Source organism: Urtica dioica, chromosome 9 (genome assembly GCF_054948205.1).
Source record: "Urtica dioica subsp. dioica isolate 48M chromosome 9, U.dioica_male_clone48M_v1_H2, whole genome shotgun sequence".
NCBI lineage: Eukaryota > Viridiplantae > Streptophyta > Magnoliopsida > Rosales > Urticaceae > Urtica > Urtica dioica.
In genome coordinates, this window is record NC_142764.1 from 21,987,977 (window position 1) to 22,008,006 (window position 20,030).

The 20,030-nt window shown below is 35.6% G+C and overlaps 3 protein-coding genes across 5 annotated transcripts; 2 read left to right on the plus strand and 1 right to left on the minus strand.

Moving 5' to 3' along the window:
* Positions 1–794: 794 nt before the first annotated feature.
* LOC149385820 (Mannose-binding lectin superfamily protein) lies at positions 795–3,025 on the minus strand. The gene is made up of 3 exons (XM_089626650.1): positions 2,934–3,025; positions 1,979–2,188; positions 795–1,370 (listed from the first exon to the last, which is right to left on the minus strand). Exons 1-3 carry the CDS (start codon positions 2,946–2,948, stop codon positions 1,131–1,133), a joined length of 465 nt encoding a protein of 154 aa, XP_089482776.1. The 5' UTR covers positions 2,949–3,025; the 3' UTR covers positions 795–1,130.
* Positions 3,026–11,440: 8,415 nt separating this feature from the next.
* On the plus strand, positions 11,441–12,453 carry LOC149385821 (ESCRT-related protein CHMP1B). The gene has a single exon (XM_089626649.1). It carries the CDS (start codon positions 11,654–11,656, stop codon positions 12,263–12,265), a length of 612 nt encoding a protein of 203 aa, XP_089482775.1. The 5' UTR covers positions 11,441–11,653; the 3' UTR covers positions 12,266–12,453.
* Positions 12,454–14,239: 1,786 nt separating this feature from the next.
* LOC149385822 (anoctamin-like protein) lies at positions 14,240–19,195 on the plus strand. Of its 3 annotated transcripts, none has more exons than XM_089626645.1 (17): positions 14,240–14,726; positions 14,874–14,943; positions 15,062–15,177; positions 15,330–15,456; positions 15,553–15,653; positions 15,733–15,824; positions 15,920–16,024; positions 16,115–16,390; positions 16,563–16,695; positions 16,788–16,901; positions 16,990–17,057; positions 17,165–17,295; positions 17,397–17,479; positions 17,569–17,676; positions 17,816–17,974; positions 18,077–18,204; positions 18,566–19,195. In XM_089626645.1, exons 1-17 carry the CDS (start codon positions 14,547–14,549, stop codon positions 18,612–18,614), a joined length of 2,040 nt encoding a protein of 679 aa, XP_089482771.1. In that variant the 5' UTR covers positions 14,240–14,546; the 3' UTR covers positions 18,615–19,195. The 3 variants fall into 3 exon arrangements, with proteins under 3 accessions (XP_089482771.1, XP_089482773.1, XP_089482774.1); XM_089626647.1 differs by having other exon boundaries at positions 14,241–14,726; positions 18,077–18,225; XM_089626648.1 differs by having other exon boundaries at positions 14,692–14,726; positions 15,015–15,177.
* The last annotated feature ends 835 nt before the right edge of the window (positions 19,196–20,030 follow it).

Genomic DNA, 20,030 nt, shown 5'->3' on the forward strand with positions numbered 1-20,030 from the left:
TTCGCGTGAAATTATGTCCAATTCGTTGTTTAGTCGACGCATCACATCTGGTAGTCAACGCGTCGCGTCTAATTCTGAGCCACATGCAATAAAATTTGCATTTGCCATAACTTCTTGCTCCGATGCTAAATTTCGCAAATAAATAGGCTTTGAAAAGCTAAGAGAAAGATGTAATCAATTATGGAAAGAACTCATCTAGAATTATCAATTAAAAATCTCCGAATCGTGCAGAAGAAGATGCTACGTTTCTTGTTTTGCTCAAACTAGTCCGAACGTCTTTGAATCACTCCAAAATTGCTCCATTAAGCTCCAAATCTTCTATATAGCTCAACAATCTGAAAATTCACTAAAAAACTACAAAAATAACATAAAAAACCTCCCGAACAAATCTAGATTCACTCTTGTAAAACATTGATAAGTTTGAATTAATTGCACTTATCAGTAGGTCAAAAGACTAGTCAAACAATAAAACACGCGACAATACAAAAACGTAGGTAAAACGTACAGCTCGACCATTTTTTTGAGCACACGAGGAAGTACTCATCCACTACATATGTTTGAAAGCGGTTGTTCAAAATCCTCAAAAATGTGGGCTCAATCAACCCACGTACTCGGCTCCAACCCTATAAATAGATGAGGAAGCTGCAGAAGCGAGGCCATGCATAATTTCATACTCAAACTCGACCAGAAAGCTTCGCATATCGTTCAGCACTCTCATTTACGTTATCTCTTTTACTAGATTCGTTTGTGTTTAGAGATAATCATGCTTAAATCCCGGCTAAAAACTCTAAAGTGCTCGGGACTGCTGCTTGGTACATAGTGTTCTTTGACAATTGTTGTAGCATTTTTGTCCCTCTACATGAAGTATTTTTAATTTCTCTGTACAAACCTTAAAATTTTAGTATTATTATAATGATATAACAAGCCAAACACAAGACTCATAAATCAACATGGAATTCTGAGCCACCAAGTAACAACGAAACAAAGAAAGTAGATAAAATAAAGACAAGCGCGCACGCCATTTATTTTAACTTCTTAGACTCGAACATTATGGCAACTTAAACGAATATATTATTTTCACTTCAAAATATTTTTCTTCGAGGCCATATTATATGGGTGGATAGGAGGTATCAAATGTTGGTGACGTGAATGCCAAGGGCATCGAGAAACTGACCGGAGCGTCCCATAAAGCTGACGACGCGGCCTCCTTGGATGGGAATAGTGAAAGGAGTGCCAGATTGGGTTCCATATGGTCCATACGTTGCTCTGTTGCTAACGAATGTGAGTGATCTCACCACTTCCGACGAATTAAATGTGCCAAAGTACCCATTAACACCGATTAGGTACTCGTCCGGGAAATTCAGATCAATCTGAAATTAAATGCATAACAATCGGTTTTTTTTTTATGTTTATTTCTAAGAGTGTTTTTAGCTAAATAATAGTCAATTAAATGAATGGATTTGCAACGTTGACTATTTTATTAATCAATTTTGAAAATTAGCCTAAGTTTTTTTTAATTTTATTTTTTATTTATATATAATGTTTATGGAAGTTATAGTTAACTCAAAAAGTTTTTTGTTTTCTGTTTTCTAATTTTTGTAGTTGTATTGAAAAACTGTTTTGTAGTTGTTTTCAAAAAGTTGTTTGGTACAGTTTTCATTTTTGTTTTTGAGAAAGTGAAAAAACTGAAAAAAGTGTTTGGTATAGTTTTCATTTTTGTTTTTGAAAGAATGAAAAGTGAAAATGAGGAGAAAGAGGAGAGAAGAGAAGAAATTTTTTTTCAAAAACACCTTTTATTTGTTTTCAGTTTTCTTTACTTTTTTCCAAAACAACTTCAAAATTTTTTGAAAATTTTTTCCAAAAACACTTTACCAAACATGTTTTCAATTTTTGTTTTCAAATTTTTCAACTAAAAAACTAAAAAACAGTTTTTGAGTTGCTTACCAAACATAGATATGTTTGAGAAAAAGTAAGAAACCTTGTCTGAGCCACCACCATCGCCTCCATGAGTTGCTCCGTAGACCCACGAACCGTTCCTATCGTACATCATACCAATGGAGTCAATACACAGACCGGAGCAGACTACTATATTAACTATTCCATCATAGTTGGTTCCATCGTCCCAACTGCCTCCACCGTTTCCTCCCCATGGTCCCACTCCAATGGTTATGCTCGGCTCAGCTTCTTCCTACACAACCAAATTTAACTTATGACTAATAATTATTATTTTCACAACATGAATGAAATATTTTAACCTTTTAATTAAATATACTCGGCTTTTAACATGTATATAAAAGTAAAGTTTTTTTTTTATTTTTTTATTTTTTTTTTCAGAAACGGCTCCAAGTTAGTTAAGTGGGGCCATATCCGGATGGATTTGATAATTTTACACTAAAGCATTTAAATTTTTTATAATGGTATATGTAAACGGTATTTTTTACTAAACCTTTAATAACATATATTAATACTTTAAACTAGTTACACATAATATTTTAATATATATGTATAAATATAAACAAATTTTTGGGGCTGCTGTTACCCTCCACTTAAGAGGCCTCTGACTAGAATGTAAATTAGGGGCTAATATGTGAAAACAAGTTCAGAGGATTTAATTTGTAAATTTTTGGAATTTTTCTTTTTAGAACTTGCAAAAAGTGAAAAAAAAAAAAAAGACTAGGCGAAAAACATAATCCCATATCTACGACAGAACTCGAACTAGAAAATAAGATACAAATAAAAAAAGAAGTAGAACACACAAAAGAAACCCTTATTACATAATAAAGAAAGAGAATGTAATATTGGTGCTCAATCTGTTCTAAAGAAGATGACCTCTTTTGGTGTCATTTTCTGGAAAATCTATAATTAAGCACATACATGCATACATATATAAAAAATTAAAACGAAAGAAACTGGATTTGTTTTATAAATCGTACTCTTTTTGTTGCCATTTTCCGGAAAAGAAGAATAGAGAGCTTTGGAATAGAAAGGACGCGACTTATTGTTTTGATAGCGGAGGTGTCCGCAGAAGTTTATTTATAGAGAACAAAAGCAGAAAAAAAATAATTAAATAGAACAAGATAATGATTATATCTATATTCTAGAATTCGTGGTGTGGATGGCTTTAGAAGAAAAAAAAAAATCACAGTCCCACTACCACAAAATATTCGACAAGAATGTTTGAGAAGCAATATAAAGGTAGATCAAAACTTATTAAAGAAAGCTTTAGTAAACAGTCCGACAACTATATAAGAATGGAGAACGTTCAAGTTGCCCTTAACGGCTAGTATGTCGCATCTTTCCATTTAGGCGGATCGTCTACTCCACAGGCGTGTCGAGCTAAATAAGAAAATGATGTTTAACCAATAATTAATGACGGACATTGTACTGCTTATTCATAGATAAATCGACAAGTTTCAATAATATTGGGAGTGGTATGAATAGTCCCTGATTTTTATTGGTTTAACGATTTTATCCCTAAAACTTTTATCTAAATAAAAAGGTTCATTAGATATATAGTAATATTTTCGTTTTTAATTTTTTATTGGGTGATGTGGCTATTTAGTTATTTTAAAGTTTGGGCTAAATAAAATAGTCTAACTTTTTAAAATTGAGATAAATAAGCCAAAATTTTAAAAAATCACAAAAATACTATTCACTTATCCATAATATCGTACAACAGACTTTTTATTCCTTTCACAAACGCTTCACTTCTAAAATACGAATCTCAAAACCCTAGCCCAAATGTCGTCACCACCGTCATAGATCTCCGCCAAAATTGTCTCTGACCTTCATTGTAGTCGAGCTCGTTATCATCGTCGATTTTTGTCGCCATCACAGGCGGCCACCATCGTAGTCAAATTCGATGTTGTCGTCAATCTCCGTCGTCGCAATAGCCGTAGGTTGTTATCTTCATTGGCATTGATCTCCGTCGCCAACATTACCATTGATCGTCATCACCATCACCATCACTATCGCCATCGTCATCGATTTATGTCGCCATCGATCTCCGTCGCCATCCCTGTCCATCTCTGTCGTTGTCGCCATCCAACTTCTTCTTCTTCTTCTTCTTCTTGTTTGAGTGTTTTTAAAACATAATTAATATTTTTGAATAATTGATCTAATTTTTGAACAGTTTTGTGTGTGTTTTTAAGACTTGAGAAACAATATTATAAAGGCATGATTAAATATTTTGAAATCAAGATTAAATGTTTTGACACTTCGTTGCATTCAAATAGCAGATGACTATGTAAAAGAAGGCTAATCCCGAAAATGAAAAGAGAAACAACAAACGAAAGTTTGTAGCAATAGAAGATCCGGACATTATGTTGCCTATTTAAATTCAGGATTCATAACTTGATTTTAGTTGGGTTTTTTGTATGTTATAGAAGTGGATTAAATGTTTTGAAGGCACAATTAAATATTTTGAAATCTTGTCCTTTGCTTGAAAAAAAAGATTTGTGTATAAATTGCATTAAAAAAAATATCGGATTGAAATTTTGGAAACTTATATTAATTATTTTGAAATTCTGGGAAAATTAGTTCACGAACACGAATATAAATACCATAATTTAAAAATTTAAAATTCTGATGAAAATCAAAACAAACAATTTCAAAATTGTTTGATGGACCGAAATTAGGTTTGCGAGCTGAAAAAAGTTGATCAAAATCACATACAATTCCTTTTATGAAACCTTGGTTATTTTGCTAAGGGATTAGTTTAAATTGGCTATTTCATACAAAAATTCGTTTTCTATTTAAACAATTTTTAGTAAGTTTTTGATAAATATCCAAGACCAATTATTTACACACGTAAATTGTCTGAAATACCCAATCAAAGTTTCCGCTCAGCATCATTATATTTTTAAGTAAAAATGGGTGTTAATTTGAGAAGTTATGATAATCGCGCAAAACAAAGAAATAAATCTGACTCAAACAAACCCTTCACACGATTTTTCATTTTTCATTTCAAACTGAGAAAAACAGAGAGGCGATGATTGCGAACATCAAATATTAAAGTTACGAAAATTTACAAACGACAAAGGGGTAAGATTCAAAAGCCACTATTTTGGATTATTGTAAGTTATTTTTAGTCGACGCATTTGATTTTCTAGGTATTTTGAAGTTTTAGAAATTATGGTTTTTTATTCTTTTGAGATGAATCGAACTGAAATATGAAGTTTCAAAGAGATTTTGATATTATTCAGTGAAGTAGGCTATTTGATTGTGAGATTTTTAGGTATTTTTAGATATTTTTCTCATTTGATGTCTAGGTATCTAAAGATGTTCTGTAGAAATAAAAAAAAAATAGATATTTTCGCAGTTGTAATTCAGTCGATCGGTCTCTGAAAGTGTTCATTTGTAATTTTGTAGACTAGTTGGATTTAGATGTTAATTTTAAGAGGTACTTTGTTATTTACATATATTTACAAGAAACTAAAAAAATGTATTTGATATGCTATTAGGTATCTGTTGAATTGAAATGGTGAGGCCAAAAATTACAGCGACCGAGAAAAAACACAAACTAAGAGTTCCACCAAACATGAAGAGGTAATGTAAAGCTAAAATGTTAAGAATCTTATTAGTTTCATTTATATTTACTTGAAACATGTTGTTATTGCAACACATTTGCGGTGAAACGTACCCGGAGAAGTTGATACATCTATTGGTTCAGCATCAAACAGAGTCCAAAAACAAAAATGAGTTATGTTCATTATCATTAGTACGTAAATACGTGTAAATTATTTTAACTATTAGTTATTTATTGTAAATTATCAACAAATTATTGTTACTTTTTATTGCATTTTAATTTGAATTTTTTTAATCCCCCGATATAACATGTAACGAAATCGAATATATTGTTAATTAATTATAGAATAAAATCCACGAAAAATGCCATGACTAATTGCTATTCAATATGGAATATTGGGTAGTTATCAATTTTTGTTGTTAAATAATTTAATCCTTAACTCTTTTTTCCTTAGATATTTCATCGTTCCGTCAATACCATGTGAGATAACAAGTCTGTGAAGCTATAATTACGAAAATGAAAAATTATACAAAATAACCATTTGAAACTTATTGATTAGCAAAATAGTCAAAGTTTCAACTTTTCAGCAAATTAGCCAAACATTTTTTTAAAAAAAATTGCAACCAAGATTAAAATTTTTGACGATTATAATAAGCAATTTATTACATTCAAATAAATTAATCTAAGGGTCAAATTTTTTTTAGAAACCAGATTATTACATATTTGGACTATTACACTAATTTTAGACAAAATTTGGCTATTTTATAAATTCATAACTTTAAATTAGGTATTTAGCTAAATCACCCTTACTAAAATCACACATCCCCTTCGAAACTTAGAGAATATTGAAAAATTGAAGCAAAAAAAAAAAAAAAAAAAGAGTATTGAACAAAAGGGAAAAAAAAATGGAAATAAGAGTTGTGCCACAAAAGTAAAGAGACAGATGCAAATCTTGAAGGTCGAGGAAACTTAGAGTAATCAATAATATTTATGTCAAAGTCTGTCCCTCGACATGCTACGTCAGCCTCCTCTAAATCAAGGTAGGTAAAGTTGTTTGTTTCCTTGTAACCGAGCCTGTGTGTGTGTATCAAATCGGATTCAATTTGCGTCTCCATATTCAGTGCTTGTACTTTGAAGCAAAGAGTGAGAAAGCGTGAGAGATCAAGATTGTTGTGAGTGTTTGAGAAGATCCAGAAATGTTGTCTAGATAGAGTGGTGCAGATGACTTGAAAAAAAAAAGAAACAAAAGATTCACAGTCCCACAACCATGAAATGTTTTTTAAAAAAATTTACACATACTAAATGTGTTCTATCAATATGAACATATCGATAAAGATCGAATTACCTCCGAACTCCGATCATTATTGTGTTTTCCGGCGAATTTCGGATTTCGACTCCGGCAACATATTTCGAAGTTCTTCTAAGCTCTCGCTCGCAACTCTAGATGATTTTGGTTTTTCAGAATGTGTGAGTGAGCTTAGAGACCCCAAAACGTTTGTATTTATAGCCCAATAACCATCAATGAAAAATATCACAAACTCACTATTGTAGGTAATTACTTGATTTGACCATTAATGCGAGCACGATTTTTGCAATTAATGTGAGTTATATTTGATCTAAAATTATTCGCCTAATAGATCATATTAATGGAGAGATTGTTTCCATTGATATCATAATTAATATGGAAATATTCTTACAATGTCAGTACCCACAATCCCACTACCACGAAATATTTGACAAGAAAGTTTGAGAAACAATTTAAAGGTAGATCAAAACTTCATAAAGAAATTTTTTAGTAAGTAACTAGTCCGACGGCTCTAAGAAAGGTTTGAGATATTTTGATTTAATTACAGATTAATCACTTAGTTCACATGCATATCCATTAGGGGTGGCAATTCGTGTCACGTGTCGTGTTCGTGCCGTGTCTTATTCGTTTTCATGTATTTTTTGACAGACCCAGACTCGACCCATTTATTAATCGTGTCTAGGAGTAAAACCCAAACCCGACCCACTATGTTTTTGCCAAACCCAGACCCAACCCATTAAGACCCGTTTATTAATCGTGTCTTAATGGACCATGTAACCCACGAACCCACTTAGACCCACAAACCTATTTAGACCACTAAACTCGTTTGAACACGTGAATCGGTTTAGGCCCTTAGACATGTTTATTTCAAAATATTAAAATTCTCTAAATCAAATTAATTAAAAAATTATTCAGAATAAGTAATTAATAAAAATACTTCATATAATCAACTAAGCCACCAACATAATATTTGTAATACAAAAGAGAAATTCAAACACAATCTTTCAAAAAGCAATGTATCTCCAACAGATCATTAACTAGAGATACACCAAAAAGATCCTTCAAAACGTAGCATAGCAACAATATACAATCTTATAATTTGTATTGTATATAATATTTATTCTTATAATTTAATTTGATAGTTGTTTTTAATATTTTAACTGGGTCATTACGGGCCTTGATCGTGTTTACCCATTAACAACCCATTTAATATTCGTGTCTAATCGGGTCCCAATGGGTTGCGTGTTCGTGTCGTGTTCACCCGTTATTTAATCGTGTTAATCGTGTTCGACACGGATGGATCCAGATCCATTTAAGATTGACCCAAACTCATTTAAACCGTGTCGTAACCGTGCCGTGTCTCGTGTCCGGCCCAAATTGCCACCCCTAATATCCATGGTTAAATTAGAAAATGATGGCTAACCGATACCCCCGGATCATTTTACCGCTTATTCCTAGATAAATCGAAAAGCTATTGCAAATAAATTTAAATATAAACAAACAGTGTTCATATATATATATAATATATATATATATATATATAATATATATATATATATATATATATGAAAATTAGATCAGTAGATCAATAGTGAAAGATAAATAATGTTTCAGACAATTTTGAGAAAGAGAAAGTTATATATATATATATATATATATATATATATATATATATATATATATATATGAACAATTAGATCAATAGATTAATAGTAAAAGATAAATAGTGTGTCATACAATTTTGAGAAAAAGAAAGTTATAGAGAGAATATCCATGATTTTGAAAAAATGGGAAGTGAAGAGTCATAAGTTTTGTAGAGGGAAATGAAGGAAATGGTTATAACTGCTAAAAATTATAAAGTTAAGGACAAAAATGTAATTGCACACTGATCTCATTAATATAAGGGTAATTTAGTAAAATAGGCAACTTAAATGTTGAGAATTGCTAAATAGCCAAGGTTTGGTAAATATTAGGTAAATAACCAATTTTATATATTTACAAACATAAATATTAAGTAAATAGCCACTGTCATATTAAGCCACGTCATCATTTATGACTATTTACCTAATATTTACAAAACTTTGGCTATTTAGCAATATCAAACGTTTAAGTTGGCTATTTTTCAAATTTTTTGTTAATATAATTGGCCAAATTATCATTTAAGTTGATTATGGGAAGTAAATTATCAAATGATAATAGATCGGTGTATTTTCTAGGGGTGAAACTGGATCGGTTCGGTTCGGTTTTTGACATTTTTAGTATCCGAATCCGAATTTTCGGTTTTTAAAAATTCGGCCCAGTATCCGGTCCAATTTAGTGTAAAACCGAAATTCGGTTATCCGAATATTCGGTTATCTGGTTTCTTAAATCCAGTATCCAATTTTTAATATTCGGTTATCCAATTTGTAATTTCAGATCCAGTTTAATATCCATTTTTATAAAATGGATATCCAGTTTCTAAAATCCAAATCCGGTTTGTAAAAATTCAAAAAACGAGTACAAACGACTCTTATAAAGCTCCAAAATGACAATATATAATATAAAACTGAGTAAAAAAAAAATAAAATTCAAAAGGACACTCGTCTCCAACTACCTGCACATGTAAATATCATAATATAAAATTAAAATTACAAACCTAATGATCATAATAAACCATACAACAATTGAATTTGTACTTTACCTTTATAGATCACATAATCAAGTTGTAATAGCAGTAGAAGTTGATATATGAGAAGTTTGTTCTTCTATGACAGCTTGACCATCATCTATTAATAATAATGACATAAATTTAAAATAAATTTTTTTTAATAAACAAACAACAAATGAATATGTCAAATAAAATATCAAAATATTAATTATCTTACCCGAAACAACTTGCTTAGAATCATTTAGTGCTTCCACTTCATCCATGTATTCTCAAAAATAAAAACGCTAGGTCTCTCTCAAAATTAGGTGAAGTCTTTTTTTTTTTAATAGATATTTATTTTTAATTAAAAAATCGGTTAAATAACCGATATCCAGATTTTCTCAAAATCAAATCCGATATCCGGTCCAGTTTTGTAAACCGGATCCGAATCCGAATTTCGGTTAGTTGACGTGGCTCCAAATTTTGGTTTTGGTTCGGTTTGGATATCGGTTTTATCCGATTTTCGGTTCGGTTTTGTACAACCCTAATTTTCCTTACTTAAATAGGTAAAGACTTAAAACCAATGATCGAAATACCGTTACCGTTACCGTTCCAAGCTTTCGAATTTACTGGTAACCCCCCGTACCGTAAAGGAATACCGGGGGAAGCAGGAAAAAAAAGGAAACCGGTACCGTTGAACTTACCGTTACCGTAGAGGTATACCGTCAAATACCGTATTTACCGAGGGAAATTCAGAAAAGAAATATACAAAAAAACATACAAAGTACGTAGGATACTATCTTTTAAATATCTTGAAAAAAAAACATAATATTTAAGGTCGACGAAATTTCGGAATAAGGATATTCGAGTAACTCGATATTATTTTCCGAATAAAATTATTCGGAACATACTCGGAGATTTAAAAATCTCGAGAGTTAAAATAAATTCCGAGATCCCTTAAATATATTCAGGATAACAGGAAATAATAATAATTTTATTGGTTATTTTTCAAGATTATTTTTAATCAATTAAGGACAAGATTGTGAGATTTTATTTGAAAAGGACTTATGTGCAACGTTTTGAAGGACGAGATTGAAAGAAAAGAGTATAAGGGGGTCGTTTTGTGAGAAACGTGTCAGTTGTGGAGTGGGCCATTTGTCCCCTGTGTGGCTTAGTGAGGGATTGCCACGTGGAACTCTTTTTCTCTCCTTCCTTCTCTCTCGGCCACCTCACCCTTTCTTTCTCTTTCTTTTCTTTTTTCTTCTTTTCTTTTCTTCTTCTCTGCGCGACCTGCAGAGCAGGATAACACAGAGAAAAAAAAAATTTGCCCCAGCCGCTCCCTCTCTTCTCCTCTCCTGCGCGAGCGCCGAGAGCCCAGCCGCGCGAGCATCGAGCGCCCCAGCCGCGCGAGCACCGAGCGCCTCGACCCCGCGAGCGCCGAGACCCCGATCGCGTGAGCTCCTCTCTCCTGTGCCGAGCGCCGCGCGCGCGCCTTCGCCGGAACCACCGGAAACTTCCGGTTTTGGTGGTTCCGGTGCCGGGGAGCTCCAAAAAGGGGGAACCGGACCGGTTCCCCCGGTATTTAAATCCTTGCTTAAAACATGTTGGATTAGAAGGTTAGCGTGGATTTTCCACAAACAAAAACCAAAGTCTACACCAAGGGCTGGCCCAAGTCCAACAAGTCTACACCAAGGGCTGGCCCAAGTCCAACAAGTCCAACAAACTAATTATAAATAGTAAAGGATAATTAAAATGGTTAGGTAAACATAAAATAAAATATATATTTATAACTTGGAAAAAATTATTTAGTGATAAAAGTTTTAGATACGTTACATCTGCAATTAATTTCGAAAACGTTATGCTATTTCCACTAAAGAAAAGATATGTGCGTCATTTCTCCCCGCGACTCCGGGGAAGGCCGTACCGACGAGGCCCAGTTAATAATTGGGCCGGGGATCCACAAATGGCCGTGGCAACCACATCCATCTTCGAGGAACAAGCAATTCCACGGCGTCATCAAACGCGTTGCAAAATGAGAAATCAAAGGAAGCCTTAATCAAGTCGTTTTTCTAGAATCCTTACCTTTGTTTTGTACTGCATTTCTATCGGACTCTGAGTCTAATCAAAATAAAAAACTAGATCGAACAATCGAAACCCTAGAAAATCAATCGCCGGAGAATCGATCGGAAGAGCCATGGGAAACACGGAGAAACTTCTGAACCAGATAATGGAGCTGAAGTTCACGTCGAAGTCGCTTCAGAGGCAGGCGAGGAAGTGCGAGAAGGAGGAGAAATCGGAGAAGCTGAAGATCAAGAAGGCGATGGAGAAGGGGAACATAGACGGAGCGCGGATCTACGCCGAGAATTCCATCAGGAAGCGGACGGAGCAGATGAACTACCTCCGACTGGCTTCCCGTCTCGACGCCGTCGTGGCTCGCCTCGACACTCAGGCCAAGATGTCCACCATCAACAAGTCCATGGCCGGGATCGTGAAGTCGCTCGAGTCAACCCTAGCCACCGGAAACCTCCAGAAGATGTCGGAGACGATGGACAGCTTCGAGAGGCAGTTCGTGAACATGGAGGTCCAGGCCGAGTTCATGGAGTCAGCCATGGCCGGATCGACCTCGCTGTCTACTCCCGAGGGTGACGTCAACAATCTGATGCAACAGGTCGCTGATGACTATGGTCTCGAGGTCTCCGTCGGTTTGCCTCAGCCCGCCGCGCACGCCGTGCCGGCGAAGGAGACTGAGAAGGTTGATGAGGATGATCTCTCTCGCCGCCTCGCCGAGCTCAAGGCCAGAGGTTGAACAAATTTATTAATCTGATTGCTATTGTTCAATGCCCCGCTTGTTATATATAATTGCAATCTCGTCGTGAGTCACGGTCGAATTGATTTCATAAGTATTTGTATGCTTTATCACTGAAACTTAATTATGCGTGTAAATTTGGACGAGTAATTGGCGTTTGGCTATCTGACCCGACTCTTTTCGTTGCATTCTCATGTATGTCAAATAGGAATTTAGGTTGCATTCTCGTTTATTGGATTCTTTGTTCTACAGCAACCTAATTTGCTTACTAACTCATGCACTTGATCTGTATGAGTTATAGACTGGGATTTACCGAGTGTTAGTCTTGATTCCATTCTGCGAACATTTGGAAGGGAATTATTTGCGCGCATATACGTTCTCTAGCCCTTAATAATGAGATCGTGGGTTGTGATTTAGGTGATGTACATTGTGGGTGCTTTGTTTGGTGGGGTGTTTATGTTCTAGGCTTTGTATCAATTTGTGTTTATGTACATTGTGGGTACTGTATGTGTGAGCTGAGATTTTACCGAACGCTTTGTTTACTACAGTGTTTGTCGTTATCAATATGATTATATAGATGTAAGCTTTATGATGCTCTTAAAACAAGCCTTTTTTCAGCCATGTGGCTCAGTGTTTTGTAATAGAAATCTAGTTGTTTTAACTGCCATCTTACATAAAGTATGGAATGCCTTTTACAAAATTCTTACTAGACACCTGTGAGAATTTCAGTCACAAATTTATGAGAATAGTTTCTGAAGCTGTAATAAACAAAGAAACATTGTGTGATGAAGATAATAGTGGTGTTAGTCTATCATTTGAATTGATGCACAAGGGAAAAAAAGTCTGTTATATGAAGTGTTGATATCCTAGTTGCAGGGTAGAGCTTTAGATAATGTTCCCAAAATGTTCAGAGCTTTACAGGAGTACAAGATTGGTTTCCTTGATAATGCTATTCAGATCCTGAATGAAAACCATGTGTATTTTTATGTTACTGAAGTGCATGAACTTAGATGAAATTGGTAATTTTAGGGCTCAGAATTGGTTGGTCCTTCTTTTCCTGATCTCATGGTTGTGTAGCCGTTAAGCATACTCATGGGAAGCGAGTTCTTGCCTAGGATTTGTCATTCTTTGGTTTTCATTTATATGGCCTTAAATGATTCTTGGACTCTTGTAGCGAATCTATAGAGGAATCCTCATTCAAGCTATAAGCATAACTAAGATGTGAGGACCTAAAAGGAAAAAGGGAAATAAATTGAATAGTTTGTCTATTGTTCGTCTACGATAGAGATGTTTGATATTTTAATTCCCTTTAAAACTGGTGGAATTAACATGGTATGTGTCACGTATGTACACGTCGGAGCAATAATGGGATTATTTTCAGAACATTATGAATTCAACTCCGCTGCAGAAAAGGGAATAATCAGATTGCAGAGATAAGGCACAACGAGTCGACAAATATCGCCGCTTTGCATTGGAAGGCGTAAACCCCTAAAATGATTACCTTCCAAATTCATCAATCACTTCCCTCTCCAACAAACAAACAATTTCCTATCTGCCACTGCCATTTTTTCTGCTCCTCTCTCTACATTTTTTTTTATTATAATAATTCAATTTCATTAGAAGTTTGGACCCTCCTAACTAATATCGTCAAACATTGTAATAAGATCATTTTGGTAAAACAAAAAAATCATCATGAAATCGACTTTGTTTTGGGTACACTATTACTAGACCCTGGTTTCTATGTTCTTTGAATTTTCGAAAGAAAACAAATATGAGCTGTTATAAAATATTTGAAAGTCTGTCACGGTCCCACGTGGCGTCGTTTACCCGCATCACTGCTGAGAATGCACTCTCGTATGCGTGTCGTTTTCGCGTTTTTTAGGTCCGTTACCACGCCCACGCATGTCCACTCTGCTCATTTTAAATTTATATTTTTATTTTGGTGTCCCAATCTGTCAAAGAGAACCGACATAAAACATTTCATTTCAGTTCTAATCTAATCCCATTCCTCTCATTTATTCCCCCTCAATAAAATCCATTCAAGTGCGCACTGGGGTAGAGCAGACCCGTTTTTTCCACTGTGGAAAGTGTATTTAATTTCAAAAAAAGATTAAAATAAAAAGGGAAACAAAAAACCTCTCTTTCTCTTTTTAAAATTATAAATAAATTAAACGAAATTCATTCGACTAATCCCAGCGCGAAAACAGCAGAGAAAGCTTCATGCGTTGATCCCAAATCACGATGACCTAATAGCGAATTCACTCGCTTTTCGTGAGTCGTGATGGTCGAGAGAGAGGAAGAAGAACGCACGGTTTTCGAGATCGGCGTCGTTGTGGTCGGTCCGAAGAGTCATAATGCCAAACCGCAAGAAGAAAGCGTCGTCGAGTTTCTCGTTAAAGAGTTTGAGAAACTAGGTCTCGTGGTCGAAACAGTCCTCGGCGTTGCCGACCAGTTTATCAAGGTTCAGCTTTCTATAAACATCGCTTTTATACACATGTACAAACATCTTTGAACTTTTTAGTTTGAGTGATCAGAAAGGGAAACTTTGATGATTGTGCTTACTCGTGTTTACTGACTTAGATTTGTGTGTGTTTGTTTGAATTCTCAGCTAGCAGCTCCTCTAGAGACTCTAGGAAGGACTGCTGCGAAGTTGCAGATTAAAAAACGGACCAAAATTGGTATGTCTTGTTTATTAGAATTTCAGTTTTGAATATTTTTCCTTTTTTTTTTATCCGTTTTCTTTATGAAGGAAAAATGAGGGGTTAAGAGGGGAGAACAAATATTTACTGGTTTCAGGGGTGGACTTGCAATTCGAATGGGACGAGGCTGAGGCTTTTGTGAGACAATCTGATGGTTCGTTGTTTAGTTGGAACGAGAGATATCATTGCTATCTGAACTTAATTTATGGAATTGTGAGTGGTTTTCAAATCAAACTAGACCTTCATTTCCCTGTTATGTAACTACCATATTTGCAAAAAGAAGCATTATGAGGGGATAATCCTTAAAAGTTTCAATTACGTTATATTGCTACTATGAAGTTGATGTGGAATATGTTGAATTACAGGAGAACATGAGTCGGTCAGATGTAAATTTAAAGCACGATGGCCAAGAGTTACGGTGGGAAATCGGAGAATGTTTGCTGCAAAAGTTGGTATCTGAGGGTATCGTTAAGCAAGTCTTCCCATTGCACGGTATGTTTTGCTAGCTGATATGTAAAAGCTTCTTATTGCTACAATTTGGACCCTAAATGAAATAGAAAGAAAAAAAAATGTCTTTTGGCTCTATAGATGAGATTAAAAGGAAGAAGCTCCTACACAGCTGGGCACTATGCTGGCGGGACTTCACAAGCCAGCCGATAGACGAGATTCACGCATACTTTGGGACTAAGGTAAGTCATAAATTAGCGAACTATAGGAGTTACTTTTCTTGTGTGATGTTCCGAAACGAAAATAAAATTTGTTTTTCAGATTGCAGTTTATTTTGCTTTCCTGGGAATGTACACACGGTGGTTGCTATTTCCAGCTGCTTTTGGACTGATGTTGCAGATAATTGATTTAGGGTGCGTTTGCAATATATTAACTCTAAAAGTGTTCTGCATAATTTTTTTTATCCATATGATGACATATTTTTCCTAACCCTTTCTTGTTCCCTTAGGTCATTGCGGTTACTTGTGCTACCCATTTTCTTTATAAGCATCATACTATGGGCAATCATATTTTCCCAGTTCTGGAAACGTAAAAATGCTGCTCTTTTAGCCAGGTAAACTATTTTTATTAGATTGATTTCACGTAGTCTAATCGGAAATTTAATCTTTAATTTAATTTGTTTTCAATTTATTTACTGTAATAGATGGCAAATCAGTTATCCTGTTGGGGTTGATGCTGGGTCCAAAGTTTTGGGCATGGAATGGGGTTCCTTGCCGCTGCAATTTCCGATGGAGATTATACGAAACTGGGGAAATGACAACGCGAAAGAGAAGGAATTTTTCCAGAGGAATGAGTGGTTTGGAAGACTCAAGAGATTCAGAAATGACGCTCTGATCATCTTGAGTATCATCTGCCTCCAGTTGCCGTTCGAAGTGGCGTACGCGCATACTTATGAGGTTGTCAAATCAGATATTATAAAGTAAGACACTTTTATTTTCTTCAATGATAAAATTAAATTCTTGATTCATGGTTAACCTTTTGTCTTTGAAATTTTTACGAGGCTTGAATGACTCCCCTGCTGCCTAATCACTTAGCTTAATCCACGACCATGCAAAGTATTTTCTCTCATTTCATCATTTCTATCTTTTCAGGTTTGGGTTGACAACCATATATCTTTTTGCAATTCAGTATGTCACTCAAATTGGGGGTAAGATCTCAGTGAAGCTCATCAAGCATGAAAATAATGAAAACAAAGAGAAAAGAGCAGACAGCTTAGTCTACAAGGTATTTGGCAGAATTCGGTTGCATGTCTCTGAGCTTTTCAACGACCTCTGCTCTGATATTTTGATCCACTTAACAATTTAACCGTGGTACAGGTTTTTGGTCTATACTTTATGCAATCATATATAGGCATTTTCTACCATGCCTTATTGCATCGCAGCTTTTCAACACTACGCCAAGTCTTGATACAGCGTCTTCTTGTATCTGAGGTGAAACATATCAATTAACTGCACCGTTGTGGTTTAAAGACATTCTCGGATTAATTTGCTCGACTTGAACTCACCCATGTTTTTCCAGGTGTTGGAAAACCTATTGGAGAACTCATTACCTTACCTTAAATACAGTTATAAAAAGTACAGAATCCGGTGAGATTCTAACTGATGTCTCATGAATTTCATCTTGTTGATCATATGACCATAATGAATGTGTACTGATGAAGGCATATACATCGTCAATTTTTTATTGTGTCTAGGAGAAAGAAAAAACAGGAAAAGGGTTTTTCCACTGGCAAGATTCAGTTCACTTCAAGGGTAGAGAAAGAGTACTTGAAGCCTTCTTACGCTGCAAGCATCGGGGATGAGCTTGAAGACGGACTCTTTGACGGTAATGACTCAATATATAAATAGGAAACGATGGTATAAAATTACCTAAATAATATTAACTGAAATAACCTTAAATTTTTTCTGATGTACTTTCAAATGCAGATTGTTTGGAATTGGCACTGCAGTTTGGGCTTATCATGATGTTTGCCTGTGCATTTCCTCTCACGTTTGCCTTTGCTTTTCTGGTAAGTAATCATCATTACAGCAGTTTTACAGTAGTGGTGATTGCTTCCTATTATTTACTGAAGATACCCAATATCCCTCTTTTTTACAGAACAACATCACCGAGATTAGAACAGACGCAGTAAAGCTGCTAACCATGTTTAAACGACCCGTCCCTCGTGCCGCTGCTACAGTCGGAGCTTGGCTCAACATTTTTCAGGTACTCAATAAAGCATTTCAACTCTGCTTTGTATACCAAAAAAAAATGTTATATTTGAAGTTGACAGTACCTATTTTATTACTCTTTTTTTTTTCTTTCTAAGAATGATCATAATAATGTTATTGATGTGCATTTTCAGTTTCTGATAGTGATGTCAATATGCACCAACTGTGCACTTCTAGCTTGGCTGTATGACCAAGAGGGAAAATGGAAAATCGAGCCCGGACTCGCTGCCATCCTTGTCATGGAGCACGTCCTCCTCCTCATCAAGTTCGGATTTTCTCGCTTTGTTCCCGAGGTCTCTCTCTCTCTCTCTCTCTCTCTCTCTGTATTCTTTTTTGTCATGATCGCTGTATCTTTCTGAGTTAGATCGTATTCTAATGGATTTTTTTTCCCTTAGGAACCTGCTTGGGTGAGAGCTAACCGTGTGAAAAATGCTACTCAGGCTCAGGACATGTGTACAAAACAGCTTCTGCGAACGATCTCCGGTGGAGAGAGAACATTTGCCGAGGCGATGAAGAAGCTCCAGTAAGGAGGTTTAGAACTCTGGTGTGTCTGTAAATTATTGATATCAGTTTTGACTTCCCTCGAGCCGTAAATAGAATTTTGTAATGCTTAGTGTTGCTTTCGTTTATAGTAATTCTTGCGAAAAGGTGTAAGAGTTGATGCAGGTTCATATCATAGTAAAAAAGAGTGAAAACTGAATATTATTGCGTATACCAGTAGAAGAATCTATGTACAACATAGTAATTAATTTAACATAGTTACAGCTAGAAAGAAAAAAAAAAGGTTATTTACAAACAGCTTTGGTTGAGCCCTTCATTTTGATGTAGACTTTCATCCAAAGTTATCCCACGATCAGAACCATCTTCAACCAATATCTCTTCAGTTCTGTACAGGCTCTTCTCAACCTTGATCTAGCGGAATCAGAAGAATGAAGAAGCTTTCATGGATTCACACAAATATGTTTGTGCATTTTCAATCAGTCACGGGAGCTTCCGAAGCGAGTGCTGACTTGACGAGCATACTTCACGACTACCTTTGCCCATCTCCTGATCTCGGCTTTCAACTTGAAGGAGTTCATTTCCTTTAGGGTTTTCCCGGGCTCCATTGAGATCTCCTTGGAAGAGAGAAAGCGACTGAACCTTGCTCGTTTCTTCACAGCTTCACCATGGTTCAGGGAATGAGTTTTCTTGACAGACATGGTGTTTGTAGTTTTGATAGAACGGAAAGCAAACTTGCAAGTTATGTCAATAATGAGTACAAGGTTCAATATATAGGGTCAAGGAGTTTTAGACAGGCAAGTAACTTGGCGTTTCAATACGTGTGGCGACCGTTGACTTTACCTAGTCAATATTCCCATGCGAGCAAGTTGGGAAACTAAAAACGTATGTGTTTTGGTGGGCACGTTTTATATCCTCGTATACATAATTTGACCTTTAGGAATGGTGGGAAAAAAAACAAGAAAGAGGTTTCTTATACAGTGCAATTGGTGATGGAATACTGTTTTATAGTTTGAGCAATTATTTTTCTCTCTCTCTCTCTTTTTTTTTTTTTTTTTTTAACCCTTTACCTTCCCTTTGTCCTTATTTTTGTCCAAGGAATCTACGGATTTGTCACAAGAGACGGTTTTATAAAATACTAAGAAAGTTCTTCAGACGATTCTTGTTGGAGAAGTGTCAACTTATGACTTAAAGGTTCATATAGAAAGAAAATGATTATTCGGATTAATTAAAGAAGAAACTATATGAAAATAGTCAAATAACTACCATCAATTAAAATTATAGTCAAATTATTTAAATAAATAAAAAATACCCTAATTTATGCTTATGTCTTTATAATAATGTGTTTGCTTATAGTTTCAACTATTTTCTTAATTTTAAATCTAAAAAAACGGCTTAATATTTTGGCGCTAGAGGAGTGGACCCCGAGAACAATCACGGGTTCTCCACCGACACCTATTTTCTCTCCAGTGAGGAAAGCTTCAAAAACAACTTAAGGAATTCCACTTCAAGATGCTACGCTATGAGATCCCCATGAGATGTCAAACCACTTAGTCTTTTCCGAATGTGCTACCGCGAAACACGTGGTCGACGAGCCATCACAAAGCTCTTGTCCAGCGTGCCAGTGCGGAGCCTCACGTGATGAGCTCTTGGCCGGCTTGCCACCTCGAAGCCTCGCGCCACATCGGACTCCTTGAGCTGACGCGAAGCTCTTTGCCGGCTATCCACCGCGAAGCCCCTCGCCACGACAAGCTCTTGGGTGTCGTGTCACCGCGAAGCCCCGCGCCACGTCGGACTCCTTGGCGAGCTGGTGCGAAGCTCTTTGTTGGCGATCCACTGCGAAGCCCTGCG